Raw genomic sequence first — 18,493 nt, forward strand, 5'->3', positions numbered from 1 at the left:
CAAGTGAGAGACCTGAGTTCAATTCCAGGCAGGGCGAAACCTTGGGCAAGTTTCCTTACTCCTCATGCCTAATAATAATCCCTCCAAAACAAAAAACAATAATAAATTGGTCATTTTCAATCTACGACTGTTTGTGGGACATTGCTGTGCGCAATTGGCTGCTGCGTTCGCCCACAAATATACAGTCAATTCACTTTACAGTGTGTTCTGTGAAGCGCTTTGGGACGTCCTCCCGACGTGAAAAGTGCTATATCAAATGCAAGGATTATTATTATTATTATTAAAGCTTCCTGAGCTTGTCCAGTTATGACCACTGTACCAATTCTTCTTTCCCGCCCCCCACCATCCAACTAAATTAATATCCTGCTTGTATTGCTTTCCTGAACTAGATAACATTTTAATTTCTGGCAACTCAGGTTGTTCTCCGAGGAAAGCATAATTCTTGGAAATGTTTGTGTTCACCATCAACAGTGGCTCCACTTCCACTGATTAAACGTATTAAATAGATACTAATTTATAATCCTGTCCTTTCTTGAATGACTTTGAACAACTTGTTTATACCTATATGCTATTTTATACCTATGTTGTATCATCCTGGCTCAGTTGGTAGCACTCTTGCCTCTCGAGTCAGAAGATTACGGGTTCAAGCCATTTATATCCTGTGAAGCACTTTGGAACATCCTCCCAAAATAAAAGGAGCTAAATCAAATGTAAGGATTATTATTTTTATGTCCGTAGTCAACCTAACAGTTATACAAATTCCTTTAAAACTTTTGCTGACATTTCCTACATCTATTTTAGCATTTCTTGGCTTTCAAAATACCCACCAATAAGACGTATCTAATCAATAAAGCTCAACCCATTTTGCATTACAAATCCGACTAGTGTGCTCTTCCAAAATTCTTCACTTCTCTGTGTTCTCAATGTTGTTTGTACTCTGTGAAGAAACTATTACATACTGTAGTATGTAATACTTTTTATTACCTCATTCTTCCTTGACAGCTATCAAAGCAGTGCATCATAGATCAGGGCTAATTGCTGTCATTCTATCTATATCTTGTAAAAACTCTTGTCTAAAATCATATTTTAATCAATCTGACTATCCTTTTGGCGTGGAGCAGGGGGGCGGTTGTGGGGGGTGGGGGATATCAGGAGGTAAAATGGCTCCAAGGTGAAATGTTTGGCAACGGAATGCCAGTATTGAGTACACCCTGTGTGGTGGTCTCAATAGTTCAGTTTTTGAGCCAGGCAGTTCTGGAATTTCCATGCAGGTGATATGCATGGAATTCTGTTTGGTTTGGATACTCTTAAGCATGGTGATGGGTTTCCACATGTGTCAGACATTTGGCTGACCAAATCAAAAATCAGTCTGAAGCATTCCAAACCAATTTTATCTCTGTTTGTAATCCCCCCAGTCCACTATTCAAGACTTAAGATGCAAAATATTAATAAGAAATAACTTGTCATCTTGCCCATCCAGCCGTAGTCCTTTCTGGTCCTCTGCCAAAATTGGCTTAAATATCTGAATTCTCTTTTCCAGCACCACTCTTTCCTGATGGTTCAGGTGCCAGCTCTCTTGTGGAGAAAGCTGACTACCTTGGCTCATTTTGTCCTTTAACTTTGATTCTGTGATCCTTATTCATCTCTCACTGAGTTTGCTCTCGCGGAGTCTCTGGGAATCCCCACTAAAGTAAGGACATTGGTCCTTTTTTTTGCCAAGATATTCTGTTTTTGATCTGGCTTCAGGTTACCAACTCTTGAGCTGTTTGTATTCCTTGTCCATCTTCTTGGAAATGTGCTTGTGTTTAACAAACGAAAGTAATAATTTAAGCTTGTCCTTCTAGATTAACAAAGCTGCTGTCAATGTTCCAGCTACATCCATAATTGCCAGTATAGTTGTTGGCGTAGCTTGTTGATTGGTGTTCTTGATGTGGTTTGACACCATGCAGTTCTGTAGAAGCTACCAATATCTTCTATTTGAGAAGGTGCCACATTAAGAAATTACAAGATAAAAATTAAGTCTCATGAAATTGGAGGCAATATTATGGGATTGATAGAAAAATCGTTGGGAGGCAGAAAATTGGGGTAAATAGTAATTGGTACACAATGAGTGCCCAGTGTTTTTCAGCAGGGATCTGTGTTCATGTTATACACAGAATTTGGATATAGGTGTAAAGGGGACTATATAAGTTTGTTGACGACATTAAAATGTGCAGTAAATTGTGAAGAAGAGAGCAGGAAAGGAATGTAGATTAAGTGAGTAGGCAGAACTATGACAAGAATTCAACATAGAAAAGGGTGGGCTGTACGCTTTTGACTTAAGAATGGCAGTTGAGAGCACAGGTGCGAGAGGGTATAGATGAACAAAGGTGAGGTCCAAGTACATAAATTATTTCATAGGTATAGTAAACAACAAATATGATGAAATTCTGTACTTTAGAACCAGGGGTCTAGAATGTAGGAGCAAAGAAATGCTGTAGTTGTTGTTAAGGGTGCGGTCAGACCTAATTTGGATTATTTTACTTAATCAACAACAACTTGCATTTATATAGTGCCTTCCACACCGGGCGACGTCTCAGAGCGCTTAACAGTGGCAGAGCCCAAAGCCGAGCCGGGGGTGGGGAAGGTGACCATAGGCACGGTCGAAGAGTAGGTCTTCAGGTGCGACCTGAAGTTGGAGAAGGAGGGGCCAAGGGGAAGGGGTTGAAAAAAAAATCTTTGGAAAGATATACTAGTCTTAAATGGGATCCAGCAACAATTCACCAAACTAATACCTGGGAAGAAGGAGTTCAGGCGTGATGCAAGGCTGGTAATTTCGGTTATCTTCCCTAGATTGATTTGCTGAAGATTGATCTGATTTAGATATTCAAAATAATGAAGGAAATTGACAAGCAATGTAGGAAAATAGTCTTTCCTCACATAGAAGAATCTAATGAGGAAAACATTTTTAAAATTCGAGCTAAACTGGTTAAAAGTGAAGTCAAAAACGTTTCACACAAATGGTCTTGAGAATGCACTAAAACCTTCTAGTTGTAGAATCAAATATGGGGAAATGTGATTAAAAAAAAAACTGCCACGATCTTAAAAAATGGCAAAACAGACTTCCAATACAATACAAAATTACATTTGTAAAGCACTGTTCACTTTGGGAGGACATCCAAAGGCGCTGAACAGTCAAGGACTCTGACCCAAGAGGTGGGGGGATCAGGAGGGGTAGAGGGCAGGAGGGTGGCCATGAGCCAGATGAGCGGAAACAACGGGTGGTAGAGTGAGGATAAGCAGTTTGGATAGGGTCTTGAGGTGTGCCTTGAAGGAGGCAAGGGAGGGAGTGATGCGAAGGGAATGTGGGATGGAGTTCCAGAGGGTGGGAGCAGAGAGGCTGAAGACCTGACAGCCGATGGTGGGGCAGGCCAGGTGGGGAACATGGAGCAGGCCAGAGCCTGCTGAGCGGAGGGAGCAGACAAGTTGATAAGGGGTTAGCAGGTCAGAGGAGGTGGCAAGGCCATGGAGGCCTTGAAGGTGAGGGTGAGAATTTTGAACTTGATCCTCTGAGGGATGGGGAGTCAGTAGAGCCAGGCGAGGGTGGGTGTGATGGGGCCACGGAGCCTGGTGCATGAGAGGACACAAGCTGCAGAGTTCTGGGTGATCTGCAATTTGTGGAGGGAAGAGTTGGGATGGCAAGCAGGGCGTTGGCATAATCGAGCCTGGTTGTAATGAAGGCGTGTATGAGGGTTTCGGAGGTGTGAGGCAGTGGCAGTCGGGCAATGTTGTGGAGGTGGGGTAAGGCAGAGCGGGTCATGGCATGGACGCAGGGGATAAAGAACAGTTGTGTCGAACAAGACGACTAGGTTTCTGACTGGCTTGGCGAGGTGGAGTGTGCAACGTTGGATGCTGATGCTGCCAGCCCCTGAGGTGCGGAGGCGCTGGCGTGAACCAATCAGTAGAGCCTTGGTCTTGCTGACGTTCAACTGTAGAAAGTTGGGTCTCATCTACGACTTGATGTTTGACAAGCACTCTGTTTCTACATCGTGGTCCTGGGGTCGAGGGTGGAGGCAGAAGGTAGAGTTGGGTGTCATCTGTGTACATGTGGAAGTTGACCCCATTTCTGCGGATGATGTCACCAAGAAAATGTACAGATTGGAGAGGACCGAGGACAGAGCCCTGAGGAACACCACACAAGACAGTGCGGGGGCTGGAGGAGAAACCATTTGTGGAGACAAAGTGGAGCCGGTGTGAGAGATAGGATCTGAACCATTCAAGGACAGAACTTTGAAGGTTGAGAGGAGAGGTGGTGGTGGAGGAGGTGGATAGAGTGGTCCACAGTATCAAAGGCAATAGAGCCCTGGTCACAGTTGGACAGAATGTCATTTGTTACCTTGACCGGGGTAGCACGGAAACCCAATTGGAGGGGTTCGTGAAGGGAGTGGAAGGAGTGACGCTGGGAAACAACAACTCTTTGAAGGACCTTGGAAAGGAGGTTGCAGATGGGGCGGTAGTTAATGAGCAGGGATGGGTCCAGGGAAGGTTTTTTTAGGATAGGGGTGATGACAGCTGTTTTTAGGGGCTGGGAACGGTGCCAGTTGACAGGGAGATGTTGATGAGGTCTGAGAGTAAAGGGGCAAGGAGGTGGAGCTGGGAGGTAAGGAGAGGAGTAATGATGGGGTTTAGGGAGTAGGTAGTGGGCTTCATGTGGGTTATAGTGGCTTGATTTGACAAGCTGCCATGTTCTATATTCCACCAAAGTTCTGTTCGTAGCTACCTCCTTGTTAATTGCTCTGTTAGGATATAACTAATCTTTTGACTCATTCTGACAGTTAAGTTCAATGTTCTTTCCCCTATTTAATAATCCTTGGATTATAATAAAAATCCTTGCATTTGATTTAGCACTTTATCGCATTGCCGAGACATCTCAAAGCACTTCACAGTGTATACTGTTTTTTGTGGGCAAAACCCAGCAGCCAGTTTGCGCACAGTAATATCCCACAAACAGCCATGAGTGACCAATTTTATTTGAGGGATTTGTTGGCCAAACTCCCTTCTCTTTTTGAATAGTACCATGGGATCTTTAATGTCCATCTTAACAGGAAGGTGGGATCTTGGTTTTTAATGTCTCATCCGAAGGGCAGCATACCCATAGCATTGCATTGGAGTGTCAACTTAGACTGCGTAATTTGAAGTCCCGACGTGGGGGTTGAACTTTCTGACTCTGAGGCGTGAGTGCTACCACTGAGCTAGGCTGGAACACATTTACTTACATTTATTTATTTCTTTACATTTATTTACAGCTACTTGCAATTATATAGTGTCTTTCTCGTGGGATAACATCTTGGAGTTGGACACCAAGCAAGAGAGAAGAGGGAAGTGGCTGAGTAGAAGGCTAACAGAGGAATGGGGTTGGATAACATATAGCTACTTATGAAACAGCTCAAAGCACTTTTCAGGGTTTCTCTGAAATGTAGATTCTTCCCACTTGTCACATGTTAACCCTGTCAGGCCCTTTAAGGTAACATGGTTATAACCGGACAAGCAGTGGGAAGCTTGCCAAACTATGGTTTTACCTGGGCAACAATCTCTTGACAAAATTGTTTATTCACTTTATGGCTGTTTGTGGGACATTACTGTATGCAAATTGGCTATAACATAGCCTCTACACTTCATAGTAAAATTCTGTGAAGTGCTTTGAGATGTCTTGATCTTGGGATAAGGTGCTATATGAAATACAATGATTATGATTAGCTAGTTAAACGCCAGAAGTGCCCCAAACCCACACTTTAGGGTCCCCAAATCTGTGCCTCGTCCTCTCTGGCATTGAGTAAGCAGGATGCATCTTTCTGGGGAGCTAGTGCATAATCCATTCCAGGCATAGGATTTCAATGTGTAGGTGGCATGCATCGAACTCTGTCTAGTTTGGACATGGGGCAAACCATTTACAGTGGATTTTACAGATTTTTACTGATTTGACTTAGCTGTAATGACTGAGCTCAAGATTCATTTTTGGCCCACCCATCTTTCCCTGTTTGAGGAAGTTTCATTCAGGCCAAGAATGGAAAAAAATTGTTCTGGCCGAAACAAGTGAGCCAGAAAAGACAAGTGGCTCTTAAAGCAGAGATTACTTCAAAGAAATTGGAGGAAGCTATCCTCCAGTTTATATTTTGTATTTCTGGAGGCATCCATATTGGTGAATCCAGCTGCATCCTGTGGAATAGCAATGAAAAAGCTGAGCAGATGATATAATTACATAAGTGCCAGGCTCCACTGGCTCCTAACCACCGAACACTTACTTTTTTTTTTAAGCCCTCGCATCTCTCTACCTATCCGTACTGCTTACCCCCACTTCACTACCCGTTGCCTCCGCTTGGCTGGCTCCGGACCCCTTTTTGTCCCTTATGCCCTCCATTCCACCATCGGTGGCCGTGCCACTATGCCCTGAAACTCTGGACCTCTCCCTCAATTCCTCCGCCCTGCCCCCTCCTTCCCCACTTTCAAATCCCACCTAAAGACCTTCCTTTTTGATTGTGCTTACGGTCACCTCCCTGGCTCGCTGTCAGACTCCGCCACTGTGAAGCTCTCTGGAACGCTAGCCCTCGTGAAGGGCGCTAAATAAATGCAAGTTGTTGTTGTGGAAGCCCTCATGGTGTGTTATTGAAGCTTGTACACGAACTGGATGATTATTGCTGGATATTTAACTGGTAGCCACAACAGATGAGTCAAACTCAATCATCATCCAGGTACACATAGTGTGCATTTTTACAGCAGAGGTATTACTTTAGAACACAATTGTTTGAGATTTTATTGTCTTTACACCAACTGGTGCCTCATCACTGCACTGTTTGAGATTAGCAAATTCTTCATGGTTCACTACCACATTACAATGTGCATATAACCTATTGAGTACTCCCCTTTAGGGAAAAGGTACTTTTGTTTGTGATACTTTTTAAAAACAAAAGATTAGACAAAAAAAGAGACAAGGAAATATTTGACATCTACTATTTTGAGTGGTACTGTTCATTCAGTGAGGCATCATGTAGCTTTTGGTTCAGTAAATTCTTTTTTTCCTCCTTCAGTTTGATGAATACCGTGTTGGCACAAGCAGTCAAAACACCGAACATCAGGAAAGTTATCTTCCATCGCAGAACTATATGAGATTGCCACAGCATGAGCCAAGCTTCCCTAAGATTGAACCGTTCTCCTATACTCAGGACAGCAGAGAAAGAGAAATCCATCATGTTGCTGAACAGGGCATTCTGCCTTGCCTGACAAATACTAATTTCTCTTATGAGAGGAGTCTTGTGGCCAAATATTGTGGGAAGTCTGAAATAGAACTGGGTCCTGAAAATGTAGACAGAGTCTCGGATTTCTTCCTCCCGCATGAGCGGGCCACTCAAGATGCCGGTGGTTTCTCCCGTGTACTTGGATTATTAACTGAGGCTGAGAACTGTAGTTTGCAAGAGAGAAGAAAACGCAGCTTCCCTGATATAGAGGACGAGGAAAAGTTTCTTTATGGAGAGGATGAAGATGAAAAGACTGAGCCAGTCAAATACAAAAAGGCGGAGGCTCCTGAATTTAAGCCTGTTCCTGCTAATCGCAATGTCCTTCCTATAAGACAGAGTAGCCTTCCTGCTGGAGCATCTACTGCTGCAAGTGTGAAACCTGATGAAGAGTATGAGAAGATCCATGATTTACTGAAAACCATTGGGCTCGATATTGGAGTGTCCGAAATCAGCAAGCTTGCTGCCCGTACTCAGGAACGACTTCATGGTAAAAAGCCCTCAACCCGATCTCCTGACCGCACTTCTGAAGCTCAGAAAACCAGCTCCTCTAACAAACGGAGAACTCGAAGTGAGACCAAGTCATCAGAGCCTCACCCACGGCCTGTAGGAAAGTCATTTACACCAGAAATTAGTGGGCCTTATTCCAGGGTGATGGAGACTAAAGAAGAATCGTTTCAACATGAGATTATTGTGACACCTAGTGAACCTGAAAGAATGACTCCACAGGCTTCAGCTGTCTCCTCAAGTCTCCGAAGGCCTCCTTTACTAAGGACGCCTGCTCCTGGTTCTTGTATTGTACCACCCTTTGGGCAGTATCCAATAAGGGTAATAAACTATCCGCCAACGGCACCTCTCCCTAACTTTAACCAGTATGGTCGTTATATGTCATGCCCTGCCACCACTGCTTGGCCAATGTTCCCACCCCCAATGCTTGCAGAACCGTATGTGCAGGAGCCGATCAGCCCGGTAATACTAGCGCAGCAGCCAAAGGTTGCCCGGCCGAACCTACGGGTTATTGAGACTACTGATGGCAAACGTGAGGGCTCTGTGCTTGTCCAAGTGCCAACAACAGATACCATTCCAACAGTATCCTCAAACCGGACAGTGCTAATGCCCAAGTCTTCTGCTGAACATGCTGAATACGAAAAGCGAAAGGCTGAACAGAAGCGGAAGGTTTGTATAAAACTTCAGTTTAGGATGTTTTATGTAAGAGGGAGGTCTTGATTAATACTTGAAAATTTCTGCCCCTTAAGCGTGCATTTTCTTTCTAGTTTAGGCCAGTTAAATTGTAAAACGCTTCTTGTGATTTGCAAATATAAGATGAGAATGTTCAGTACTAGAAACGCCTGAAGATAAAAGAAACTGGATTACGTATAGAGTACAAGTGAGGATAAATGAGTAATTGAATGAATATATAAATGAATATTATAATAGAATGCAGAATTAGGGTCCAGTTGTGTGTGCGAGAGATTATGAATTGCTCCAGGTTTATGGAGTGCTAGTTAGACCTCATTTAGATATTGTGTTCATTTTGGGGCACCTAGTGTTAGGAAATACTACCCTTGGAGGGCATCCAGTGACTCTTTATACTAAATTTATACCTGGCTCAAGGGACTTAGCTATAATGAGAGACTGGGTAGACTGCACTTATACTCTAGAGCTGAGGAGGTTTAAGGAGTATTTGATTGAGGTATTTAAAATAATGAAAAGGATTGACGAATTAGATAGTAGACAACTCTTCCCTTTGGTGGAAGGACTTATTGCAAGCGGGCATAGTCTTAAAATCAGGACCAAGATGGTTATAACTGAGATGAGGAAGGATTTCCTCACACTGAGGGTTGTGAAGATGTAGAAGGCACTGCCTCGGAAAACTGTAGAGACTGAATTAAAAGTGAGATAGACAGACTTGAGTAATAATAATAGGGGCATTCTTTTACCTAAAAGGGAGGAACATTGGAATTAGAGATCTGACAAGAGCTAATAAACAGTGGAGCAGGCTGAATGCCTGAATGGCCTACTCCTGTTCCTGTTCTACTATGTTCCTATGTTAATCCTTTTCAGAATTATTTTCATCTTATTGATCCTGTTCAGGATCTGGCTGTATCTTAATGTTATAGACTAGAAAGTGGGCTATTTGTATTGAGTGGTCTAAATAAATCTGAAATAACATATCACTCATTCCAATCTTTCTTCCCTACCCATAGCATGCCTACAATCAGGAATTTTAAATATGAGAACAGTAGGCATTAAATGGTATGTGTGCACCTGTTAGTGTTCTGTGTAAGCACACTGTTTGCATTGATGTTCCACAGGTTTTGATTGAAAGGGATAAACTCTCGAAGGAGAAGGAAGCACGACTGAAACGATTGGATTATCTTGGGAATGAGCTGCAAAAACTCCGCAAACAACAAGGTAGAAAGAGGAAACGTTTTGGAAGAGTATTATCACTAAGCTAGTATAACTTGCACTAAATGATCATGCTTTATTTATGAAGGTGTTCACATTTATTTCTGTCATTATTGATAAGTTGCTTTTAAAAACAATAGTCTTGATGGTTTCCCCATTCACACAAAAGAGAAATAGCAAAAAATGTTTCAGCTCTCTGCTCTGTCTTTTCCTCTGCCTGTGCACAGTCATCTTCATTTGTTGTAGAATTTGTTGTATTTTGTATTTTTTTGTTTTTTAAAAAAAATTGGTGTGGATGTGAACTTCAAGTTCTATTAATGGCTGCTGTTACAGCCTGTCCATGCACAAACAGGTCCATTGTTATCCAGGCTGGAATAACTTAATTGAGTGTGTATGCATTACTTTGGAGGGGAAGGTTGACTGTTATTCATCATTCACTCTTCACTAGGTAAGGAACACCCAAAGCATGAATTTACTTCCCCATGAAGCTCATGTGGTACGTTTTACATTAGGGATACTGAGAAAAAACATATTCCAAAGATTAATGAAGAAAATATTGGCCAGGGCTATTGTGGGTTTGCTCCCTGCTGAATGGAGTTTTTGTTGCTCAAAGTGGGCTATTATTGTTTGATTATGAATTTATATCCCCTCCCCACCTTTTCCTGAAGTGAGGCTTGGACCCACAATCTTCTGATCCACAGGCCACTAATGTTTAGAGTCGTCAGCAACTTGTATGCTTCGGCTTCTCTCGACTGAAGGAAAATACAAGAAGCCAAAAGGTGGAAATGAACTTATACTTAAAAGGAGAAATCAGTAAATTACACATTTCACTAATGAGGGCTTTTTTTAAACTGAATTTTTACCTCTCCCTTCCGCCTTCGACGTGCAAAGGGGAATTGCTGAGAAGGAAGCGTCGTGAGAAAGATGGACATAAGGATCCACTTCTGGTAGAAAATGGCAAGTTGCAGGAAGATATTACGCGTCAAATGGCAGTCGTTCGCCAGCAGGCTGAAGAGACTGCGAAAAAGCTGTCTGAACTGGACAAAGTAGCTCAGATCTTGGGGGCACTTATTCATATTAAAACGCAGCCCAACATTTCTGTGAGATCCAAAGAAGATTCTGAGGAAATATTATCACAAAAAGCAGAAAAGTCTCCATCCTCAAAGGTAGTGACTTTAGAACTTTTTTTCAAATTGTATTCACTATTAAAACAATGTAGAAAAGTTAGACCCGTATAAAGGACGTCATGATCTGATTTTTGTAATCATCAGTGAAAAAGTACATGCACTTTTTTAAAAAAAAATCCTGTTTTTCCTACATAAAAAGAGGAATGTCTTCAGATGATAAACCAGTGTGTTATCTACTCTGACTGGTAATCTATTCAAAACTGGTGTTGCATGCTTCTCATGATGTAATCTTGCATGATAGGTGAAGGCATTACAGATGAGAATCAGGTCCTATCAATCGGTGCTGGGGGATAAAAAAACACTGCTGCATTTCTGGGCAAAAGGCCACCTGACACAATCTTATCATGACGGCCCTTTGGGGGAGTTACCATGTGACTTTGTTATTGTTTGAAACCTGAATTCTGCTGTTATGTATGACTGTCTTCATTCAGGAGAGTTCAACTAGAGAAAGATCTCCAGAGGAGCCAGATTCTAATACCGAAGGTCCCAAGGAGGAGGCCTCTAAAAGTGGGGATGTGTACGAGTATTATGATGCAGGAAACCATTGGTGCAAACACTGCAACATGATATGTGGGACACTCTTCGACTTTTTCACTCACATGCATAACAAGAGGCACAGGCAGGTGTGTATAGTTACCGTATTGTCTGATGTGCTGCCTCTCCAAAATGATTTTAATTTCAGTGTCATGAGGATGGAGTAGCTGCATAATCACATGCAATTAGGATTAGTAATGTCTGAATGGCTTTCAGATACATTGGTGATATGCGAAAGATTCGTAAAATTCAATTGTATGCCTGGGAATTTACAATATATGTAATTTTAATTGTTCTTTCAAGGGAATGACACAAAACTTGCAGAAAGCCACACAGACATGAAGTGCTGTACAATTAGAAGCAAAACTTTCTGAGATTGTTTTGTATTACCTATGGTTAAAATCAAGAATTAAAAGAGCCAAAGAATAAAAATTTAAAAGTTAATTCATATTAACTGTGTTAAATTCTAAGTGTTAATATTAAAGGGGAAGGTTCAGGTAAGGATGAAATGTGAATCACGTCTTCCATCCTCTTCCCCCAGCCAACCCAAAATATTATAACTGATTTTGTTGTTGTTGGAAATGTCCATGGAATGCAAGTCTTTCAGTTTCAAAATCCTAAATCTCAAGATTTCAGGAGAAATAAGTTAATCACAGATATTTTGAAAATTCTTTTTCAAATTTAAAACTATTCTACATGTATTTTGTTATTTTTTAAATAGAAAAGGTATTTTATTTGGTCTGTAACCTGTTTGTTACCTTCTCCACAGCAAAGTTTTGTGTGATGATAAACTGCAGGAACACTCATATCCCAATTTATACACAAATGTACTTTTATACCAAAATGTCTAACTATTTCTTGGTATGGTTTTATTGTAATTATACTGTATAAGTTAATGTGCAATCCACTATGTACCTCTGTCACTATGCAACTAGACACTGGATCCATATGATAGACCATGGGCTACAAAACAACCAAACGAAGACAAAAATGACTCTGTTAAGCGAACTGAGAAAATAACTCTGCCCGCAAAAGGTGGGTTTCATTTAATTCTCTTTGCTTGGGTGGGTGTGATTTTTTTAAAAATTGCTGTTTGAGATTTGTAGGCCACAACAACTCCACATGTCCTTGACTGTCTATGGTCACTTTCATTTGTGGTAGACAATGAGCAATTTATTGTACAGCATTTATTTTGCTGTTGAAGTGTGCTCTCCCCTACTTCAGCCATGAATATAGCACTGTCTGGGTTACAGACAATACATAGCTACCATTGATGCTCATATTCTGTCTGACCAACAGCTGTGTCTGCAAGTTAGCAAAACATAGAAGTTCCTTGAGAAACTGATCATCTTGATTCTTTAGAGGAAATGATCTGTGAATTGCAATTCAGTCGATGGAGTCAATTGATCATATGACTCCAAAATAAAATGGAAAAATGTGCTAAATTGAAGGAGCTTTGTCTATGTGGCTTTTGAAATGTCATATTATGAAGCACATTTTAGTAATGATGTTTGTAGTCTGACTGGAAATTATTTCACTGATCGTTAAATCCTTTGTGTTTCTGTGTCATTTAGGTTCGGAATTTCTGATGCCAGTCACTGGATTTTATTGCCAGCTATGTCAACAGTTCTACGGAGATCAGATCTGTGGTGAAGATCATGTTAAATCACATGGTCACAATGATAAATATAAGGTTAGGAAGAAGTTAGCACTGGGAATTGGCGCATTACTGTTTCCAGTGCACTGGTTGTGTTCTGTCTGCAATCATGTGATGGGTGAAGCACATGGTGTACTCTGTGAGCTACTTGGACACATCAAGCAAATGGTATCTCTGTAATCTACTAATTTCAATTATTTTTGGTGAATTTTGATTGGGATCTGTATTTGTGTTTCATACAAAACCTTTGGCTTTAGCCTACCAGCAAAATGGAAGTTATTTCTCAAACTTCTCAGAGTTGAAGCTGTTGCTAGTCTTGAGGTACAGATAATCCAGGAATAGCTTTCTGTGACTCGTCCAAAACGAATCTGGCTACTTAGCTGTTCAGCTAAGGGCAACACAGTTTTTAAATGGCCAGTGTTACAAAACCTATGACCAGTTTCTTTCATTAGCTCTATACAATGGATAAACTCGTTTTCTCCCTGATGCTTAAAAGAGTTTAAGATGGCTTTGTAGATTACATGGAGACTGAAAAGCCATTTGGCTGATCCCAAGTTAATTGACAGATTTGGAGTGCTGAGAACAGTGGAAGAAGTTGCAGAATCCGAGCACCTTTCATTGCACTGAATAGATTAAATGTACTTAAATGCTTCAGGTAGTCCTGTGTAAATGAATGTTCCTCTGTGGTAACACAAAATTAAATGCAAATAAAATAAACAGTGGTATTCCTACTTGCCAGGTTTGAAGAACCCTTAATTGAAGATCTACCCTACTTTACCACAATAGCATTATAACTTGATTAGTTCATGCATTTTACCAAGTTTTCCCCACCCATCTCTGCAAACCTAAGGTGTCATAGTGACTGAAATATGATCTTTGTGCCTATTGTTAACAGTAACATAGATGTGACAGCCTCATTTATATAATGTATTGCCATCACAGTTGTGGAATTGGCAATGTAAGGTAAGCAGATCTGTGATTGGCTTTAGTTGTTCTAAAAATGTAACTTTGCCACTGTAATTATGATACCTGAGTTATGCTTAAGGTTTTCTTCCAAAGAGTGGTAGTTTAATGTCTTAACAGTAGAGGTCAGATTACTGGACTCAATTGAGAAATGACTCAATACTGTAATGGGAAAACTGCAGGAGTGGTGTTCAGGACAGATGAAGTCAAATGGGTCAAAGGGCTGTCTTAATCTGAATCTTATTTGTCATCCTGTGAATGGGCCTTTTTCAAATTATGATGGAGATAGCAAGGATGTGCAATGAATCAACTCCAGGCAGCTTTTTATAAACTGTAGTTCATACCTAATATTGGTTTGTTGTATTTGTCATGATGTTGGTGTCATTCTCCCTCTCTCCTGGTGACATGGTTGGTTTCACTGTGAAATCTCAAAAGAACAACTTGGATTTTTATATTGTGCCTTTCAAGTAGACTAGCTTCTCAAAGTGAGCCAAATACAGAGGTGACAAATTAATGTCAAAGAGACATCTTTAGGAGGTATTATAATACAATACCAAATTGCATTTGTAAAGTGCCTTTCACGACAGGATGGCATCCCAAGGCACTGAACAGTCATGTATTAGGATCCAAGTGGGTGGGGAGGCGGGGGGGGGAGTTTGGAATCCGAGAGGGTAGGAGGATGGCCGAAGGCTCGGTTGAAGAGGGGGTCTTGAGGCGTGCCTTGAAGGAGGCAAGGGAGAGAGCAAGGCAAAGGGAATATGGAATGGAGTTCCAGAGAGTGAGGGCAGAGAGTCTGAAGGCCCAACCACCGATGGTGGGGCGGGACGGACGGGGGACATGGAGCAGGCCGGAACTTGCTGAGTGGAGGGAGTGGACAGGTTGATAAGGGGGTAGAAGATTGGATAGGTAGGAGGGGGCAAGGCCATGGAGGGCCTTGAAGGTGAGGATGAGAATTTTGAACTCGATCCTCTGAGGGATGGGGAGCCAGTGAGCTGGACGAGGGTGGTGTGATGGGTTCACGGAGTCCATTGCGGGAGAGGACACGAGCTGCAGAGTTCTGGATGATCTGATGATTAGAAAGGAGGTGTTGGAAAGCAATGAGAGATAAACGATGCAAAGTGGTTCTGAATGTACAACAAAATTAAATTTATATAGCGCCTTTCACGTCGGGAGGATGTCCCAAGACCCTGGACAATCAGCGTGTTTCGGACCTGAGCTGGGGGGTCGGAATTGGGGAGGGTGGAGGGCAGGTGGGGAAGGGGTTAATCAAAGGCATGGTCAAAGAGGGTGTCTTGAGATGCGTTTTGAAAGAGGCAAGGGAGGGGGCGAAGTGGAGACTGTGGGATGGAGTTCCAGAGGGTGGAGGCAGAGTGGCTGAAGGCCTGCAAGCCAATGGTGGGGGGTGCGAGGTGGGGGACATGAAGCAGGCCGGAGCCCGTTGAGTGGAGGGAGCGGGCAGGTTGGTAGGGGGTTAGGAGGTCACAGAGATAAGGGGGAGCAAGGCCATGGAGGGCTTTAAAGGTGAGGACCAGGATCTTGAACTGTATCCTCTGTATGATGGGAAGCCAGTGGATTCGGGCGAGGATGGGGGTGATATGGTGATACAACAACAACTTGCATTTATATAGCGCCCTTCATCCGGGGTGTCGTCTCGGAGTTCTTAAATGTAAGTGAGAGAACAAGGATGTATGTGGTGAATGAAGACTAAATAACCAATGATGAATTCAAGGGATTGAGAATAAGCAGCAAATAGCAGATCTGGATGTAAGGCTGAAGAAGCTTGTACACATGGGTATTCATTACATATATGTTGGAGCAAGCTAGTAGAGGAATTTGAAAATTATGTTCTTGAAAACAATCTGCTGGGAAATGGGTGTCTATGTAGCTTGGCACCATTGGCATACAGATTGGATCCAAGGATTGACTTGCAGATGAAGAATAGTAATGAACCAAGAATATACAGTAAATGATGAGACAAGTTGAAGGATACTGGGGTTATTGTTGATTGTGCCATGAAGGCTTACCAGTCCTGAATGCAACTTTTTACCGATATAAATTGAATGTAACAAGTAACTTGCTGTGTGTGGCTGTTAACCTCAGTGCCAAATATATGAAATACTGTATTTTGTTCCAAACTGCTCAGATTGCCAAATGTTTTCTACATTTAGACTGTCTACCCCCAAATAAAATGGTAGACTTATGTTGTAATATTAAGAATGGGAACGATGAGTCCTCATTGATTTGTAAGAAAATAATCAGTGAGTGGTGTGAGTCCTAGCCCTAGAGACTAGAAAGGTCCCACGTTCAATGATTAGTAAGGCTGTTGGAAAATTGTGGACTGGAAACGGCAACTTTTTGAAACTTTAATGACTACAATAGTACGTGCTCTAATTGGACCATTCACCTGCCCATCAACCCGCTCTATTCTTCCATTGACTCATTCGCCTTTCCATCAACCCCATCCTGCACACTCATTGGACCACCCACCTGTCCATCTTGGATGGTGCAATGAAAGCACAGGATCGTGTCATCGAAACATCTCAAAGCACTTCACATTATATACCACTATCTGTACCCGTTGCAGCTGACCTTGCAACCAAAAGATCCAATGTGGAATGTAGTTTCCAGTGATGCCACTCACAAACCATTTAACGTGCCGTAAGCACTGTGTGTACACCTTAAGCAAAACTGCCATACATGTGTGATGAGCTTGTTTAGGTCATAGCTCATCAACAATAGGAGCGTCTCTCTCTCCCCCACTCCCTCAAATGCACACGATAAGACCTTTCCGATGAGGTGTAAATCATGTCGCTACGTCAATCAGTTATTGCATTATTGGTGGACAAACACACAGACAGACATTTTGTCTTTATTAGTATAGATAGATGTATCTCTCTGGAAGGATATGTGATTTCCTCTGTCACTACTTTGTTGCAGAATACAATGTATACCTCATATTTTGCAGCTTATTTAAAGCATTTTTTAATATAGCTCAGGACGATAGGAGATTACCCCCCAAAAAAAGATGTCCATGACACTCCCCCATGCAAGACTCTTCTGATGAGGTATAAATTGGGTCTCTATTTCAATCAGTTACTGCGTTCTTGGCGGACACATATTTCATCTTTATTAATATAGATAAAATGGATTGACTGTATTTTGTGGACAAATCACCCACAGGTACAGGTGATAAACTCGATTACCCAAAACAGACGTTAGCAAACCAGGTTCATTTCACGGTCTATTCCGATGGCAAAATTATCAACAATCTGTCACAAACTGAAGATTTACCAATTGTAATTATGCTAGTAAATTACTAAAGGTAAAATTCTACATATGCAACAGAGAATAAAGGTATATGTGAACGATAGGACAAACAAAACACTGATAGGATGAACAAAACTCTGAGTGGGTCTGAACTAGATGTTTAATCATTGGTAAGGCTGTAAAAAAATCACAGCTGTAAGAAAAATGGTTTCAGAATGTCAGTCCAGGTATCTTTGAAACAGGCTTCCTTTCTGGTTGCTCTCTCTTTTTATTGTTACCTCTCCCTCACAATTGAGTGTTCTTCCTAGACAGGTTTTACATTATTAATATACATTGGTAATAATAAAATAACAATCTTTACATTTGCTGCAGTGGCAAGATGATACCTGAAAGCGCTTTATAGGATTTACTCTGTAAAGGCTGCATATTTTGTAGCGGAACACAGCCCCTAATTTGTGCACACCATTGAATTACCAATTTTATATGAGGATTGTTGGCAGAAAAACTCCCCTCACTTTTTAAATAATGCCATAGGATCTTTTACATTCACCTGAACGGGCAGATGGGACTTCATAATATGATGAAATTTAATATTAAGTTTGAGAGTGATGTAGTTAAGTCTGAAACAAAGTTCTTAAACTTAAATAAAGCCACCTTTGCAGGTATGAGGGACGATTTGGCTAAAATAGACTGGGAAAGTAGATTAAAAGATATGACGGTAGGTAAGCAATGGCAAACGTTCAAAGATGTATTAGATAATTCGCAACGAACGCATATTCCCTTGAGAAATAAAAATTCCACTGGAAAAGTGGTTCAACCATGGCTAAATAGAGAAGTTAAGGAAAGTGTAAAATTAAAAGCAAAGGCCTATAATATTGCCAAAAAGAGCTGTAAACCTGAGGATTGGGAGGGCTTTAGAAATCATCAAAGGATAACCATGAAACTGATTAAGAAGGAGAAAATGGAATATGAGAGTAAACTAGAGATATAAAGACAGATTGTAAGAGCTTTTACAAGTATATAAAGAGGAAGAAATTAACAAAAGTAAACGTGGGTTCCTTACAGGCAGAGACAGGAGAAATTATAAATGGGGAATAAAGGAATGGCAAAGTCACTAAACAAATAATTTGCTTCTGTCTTCATGTTGAAAGATACAAAAAACTTACCAGAAATTGTGAGGAATCAAGAGACTAATGTTTGGGAGGAAC

The 18,493-nt window shown here is 41.4% G+C and overlaps 1 protein-coding gene across 1 annotated transcript in view; it reads left to right on the plus strand.

Moving 5' to 3' along the window:
• znf318 (zinc finger protein 318) overlaps nucleotides 1-18,493 on the plus strand; it is a 34,331-nt gene that overhangs the window by 8,421 nt on the left and 7,417 nt on the right. Inside the window, 6 exon segments of the mRNA XM_042333028.1 lie at nucleotides 7,065-8,444; nucleotides 9,584-9,683; nucleotides 10,569-10,843; nucleotides 11,296-11,487; nucleotides 12,334-12,433; nucleotides 12,973-13,091. Of these exon segments, the coding sequence (XP_042188962.1) occupies nucleotides 7,065-8,444; nucleotides 9,584-9,683; nucleotides 10,569-10,843; nucleotides 11,296-11,487; nucleotides 12,334-12,433; nucleotides 12,973-13,091 (2,166 nt within the window).

Source organism: Callorhinchus milii, unplaced genomic scaffold, assembly GCF_018977255.1.
Source record: "Callorhinchus milii isolate IMCB2004 unplaced genomic scaffold, IMCB_Cmil_1.0 Scaffold3, whole genome shotgun sequence".
Taxonomy (NCBI): domain Eukaryota; kingdom Metazoa; phylum Chordata; class Chondrichthyes; order Chimaeriformes; family Callorhinchidae; genus Callorhinchus; species Callorhinchus milii.